The sequence below is a fragment of the Teleopsis dalmanni genome, unplaced genomic scaffold (genome assembly GCF_002237135.1).
Source record: "Teleopsis dalmanni isolate 2A unplaced genomic scaffold, ASM223713v2 unscaffolded_contig_0098, whole genome shotgun sequence".
NCBI classification, from domain to species: Eukaryota; Metazoa; Arthropoda; class Insecta; order Diptera; family Diopsidae; genus Teleopsis; species Teleopsis dalmanni.
Window position 1 is genome coordinate 11,155 of NW_024031480.1, and position 3,579 is coordinate 14,733.

Sequence of the window (3,579 nt, forward strand, 5' to 3'; positions counted from 1 at the left end):
AACCACATATCGAAATAGTTGTGAATTTAAAAGTAGTGAAAATAACATGTAAGTATAATTACATTTTTTTTGAATTAAATCAGTTTCAAGTTATGTAAATATAATTTTGATAATTTTTTTTTTTAATTTTAAGCTCCAATAAATAAAATAAAATATTTTAAGAATTTATTCATTTTTTTGTTTTAATAAAAATTTTCCTTAAATACTACTAACGCAAGCTATTAGCAATGTCATCTCTTATTGTATTTGCTTCTCTACTAGCCGATATTTCACTTAGTTTCTCTTCATCTTCATTAGCAAAGTGAACATCTTCGACATTCTGTACCTTGTAGTATCTACAAATATTATGTAGCGCACAGCATACATTAATAATTTTGGAAACTTTTTCGGGCTGGTATTGAAGAAGTCGGGCTAGACACCTGAAGCGGCTTTTCAACACGCCAATTGCTCGTTCAATAACATTGCGTGCAGATGCGTGTTTCACGTTAAATTTATGCTCCTGCGTTCCAGGCTGCGGATCTCTGTATGGCGTTAGCAAAAATGGCTGAAGGGAGTAGCCAGCATCTCCTAAAAGCCAACTTCCACGTTCACCGCTCTCATAGCACTGGCGGAAGTAGTCGTGTGCCTTGCTTACGCACCATATTAGTGAATCGTGGCTAGAACCAGCGCGCCTAGCATTCACTGCTCTAATCGTCATTTTGTAGTCGCAAATCTGTACATATTGAAAAGAAATTTCAAAAAGAACTTGAAAGTCCTTACTATCATGGCGTTAATGCTGAAATAGCCTTTCCTATTATAAAAAAGGTGGTGGTCACGATGAGGCTTTGTCATTCTTATATGTGTTCCGTCCACACAACCTACCACACCCGGAATCCCGAATTTTTGCATAAAGTGGCGCTTAGACGCACTCCGCTCAGCGTCCGACATTTCTAATTTTATCCATGATGGGCAGATGCGCCTTTCCAAAATTGCGATAACATTTGTCAAAATTTTTCCAACAGTGCTCCTACCCAAAGCTATTTGCTTGTCGATGCCTACCGATTTTTGAAAGCCCCCTTCCGCTAAAAAACGCAATGTGCAGGCCAACTGAATAGAACTTGGTATGGATGATAACTTAACGTGCGGTGTTACGACTTTTACCAGCATGCAAAAAGCATCTTTGTTCACCCTGTAATAATTTATAAAGCTAAAAGTATTCGTTGTTTTTCGTTGTTTCATCCAGTATGAATTAGCCACTTACGTCGACTCATTCAAATCTAACGGATTGCTGCAATCTCTTAAAATCCGTCTTTTTATTTTTTCATTTGTGTGACTATTATTTTCAGCTGCCACCAATGCTAACATTCCGAACATTTTATAAAAACTGTTTTTTTTTTATTTTACTTATTAAAATTTAAAAATTTCAATTAAGAGCATTGAATATTTTACAAAACGTCAACAAACAGATGTTTAAATTCATTTTGAGTTCATTTTGAAACCGCATGAAAATATTCGATTTCTGGAACACCCAAAACGGGTTCATTCCGTTTCAAATTGAATTTCGATTTGAAATGAAGTCGAAATTCAGAGCATGCCTGAATGTAACAATTTTAAAAAATTATTATACGCATTAACATTATTTATTCTTATTATATACATATATATTTTATTTGTTTGAAATTTATTTGAAAAAAATTATTTCTGTTTTTTTAGGGCCAGCAGAAGAAAAAATTTAACAAAAAAAAAATTACCAAAAAATGTGAGTATAATTTAAAAAGAGATATTTAAAAAAAAAAATTAGAATAAATAGAAATAAATTTATTAATTATAACATATCTTTTCATTTCAGATAATCACCAAAACAAAAAAGTGACTGGGCCAAAGCCAACCAGTCAAACCCAGTCGGCACCGCCGGTACCGGTGCAACAATATCAGCTGTGGCTGCAGCCACAACAATACCAGCTGTGGCCGCAGCCACAACCATACCAACTGCAGCCGCAGCCGCAGCCACAACTATACCAGCTGCATCAATTCCAGCCGTGGCCGCAGCAGCAAGCATACCAGCCGGAGCAACATCCATACCAGCCGGAGCAGCATCCATACCAGCCGGAGCAGCAACCATACGACCTGTCGCAGCCGAGACAGCATCTGCTGCAGCCGCAACGGATACAACAACTCTCGCAGCCGCAACGGAGACAACAACTCCCGCAGCCGCAACAACCTCAGCGCAATAGTGGAGGTGATCAATTGGCAAATGACCTGGAAAAAATAATAATTTGAAAATTATTTTAAATATAAAATATTAAATAATATTGTATATAAATATAAATTATATATAAATATAAATTATATCCTTTTCTTTAAAAAAATAAATTTAATAGTTTTTAATTAATTTAATAAATAATAAATAAATATATTTGATGAAAAATAAATTTTGTTTTTAAATTTTTAAAAATTTTAAAACCTAATTTTCATGCAAAAACAAAATTACTTATAAAATTAAATGACTCAATAGACTTAGGTCTATTGAGTCATTATGTTCTTCAGCTAACAATTATTTGTATAAGATCCTTTACTAATTATTTAATTAACAAACTTCTTAACAATCACATCGATATGCATACACTTGCTTATTTATTTGTAATAAATATTGGGGATATCATTGATAGGACTACAGAATTTTAAGATTTCTGTATATAATTTAGTCTAGTGGTTTAAAATATGTCAAAAAAAACCTATCGGTAGTACAGACCCAAGTTATTATATTTTTAAATTAATTTTATTTAATTAGTTAATCAAACAAGGTTATAATATTATATATAAATCGTCTAAAATAAAATTCTATAATTTTATTTTAATAATATCTTAGATGCAGTAAATTTAATGAAAATTCGTGACATATAAATATCCCAAATTTATCAACGAAATTTACTAACGGTTGTGCATAAATAAGTAAGCGCACATTTGAATTAATTATAATTAATATGTGAATATTCTATTTTTTTTTAGTTTATTGTGAACTAAAATTTTTCTGTCCTCTGGTATATGATTTTTTAAGATAAAAGGTTTTTCTTTTCAAAGAAAATTAGTTTCTGAACTTCGGCACTCAATAACTTTTAAGTTAATCGACCAATCTATAAATATGAATACATCAAATGAAAGCTAGAAGTGTCTTCTTTCGATTAAGCTAATTTGCAGAAAAATGGTATCTCTGCTTTTAAAGATATAATTAATTTTGTATCAAAGAAAATTAGTTTCTGAAATTTGACACTCAATAACTTTTAAGTTAATCGACCAATCTATAAATATGAATACATCAAATGAAAGCTAGAAGTGTCCTCTTTCGATTAAGCTAATTTGCAGAAAAATGGTATCTCTGCTTTTAAAGATATAATTAATTTTGTATCAAAGAAAATTAGTTTTTGAAATTTGACACTCAATAACTTTTAAGTTAATCGACCAATCTATAAATATGAATACATCAAATGAAAGCTAGAAGTGTCTTCTTTCGATTAAGCTAATTTGCAGAAAAATGGTATCTCTGCTTTTAAAGATATAATTAATTTTGTATCAAAGAAAATTAGTTTCTGAACTTTGACA

The 3,579-nt window shown here is 31.2% G+C and overlaps 1 protein-coding gene across 1 annotated transcript; it reads right to left on the minus strand.

The window, feature by feature from the left end:
- Window positions 1-208: 208 nt before the first annotated feature.
- Window positions 209-1,372, minus strand: LOC119663046 (putative nuclease HARBI1). The gene is made up of 3 exons (XM_038072710.1): window positions 1,241-1,372; window positions 760-1,168; window positions 209-712 (listed from the first exon to the last, which is right to left on the minus strand). Exons 1-3 carry the CDS (start codon window positions 1,351-1,353, stop codon window positions 209-211), a joined length of 1,026 nt encoding a protein of 341 aa, XP_037928638.1. The 5' UTR covers window positions 1,354-1,372.
- Window positions 1,373-3,579: the final 2,207 nt, after the last annotated feature.

Excerpts from the sequence above, each read along its gene's own strand:
- LOC119663046 (XM_038072710.1), bottom strand. The coding sequence starts at position 1,353 with ATGTTCGGAATGTTAGCATTGGTGGCAGCTGAAAATAATAGTCACACA. Across the intron at positions 1,169-1,240 it reads TTAGATTTGAATGAGTCGAC|GGTGAACAAAGATGCTTTTT; the intron begins GTAAGTGGCTAA and ends AAATTATTACAG. Across the intron at positions 713-759 it reads TCAGCATTAACGCCATGATA|ATTTGCGACTACAAAATGAC; the intron begins GTAAGGACTTTC and ends CAATATGTACAG.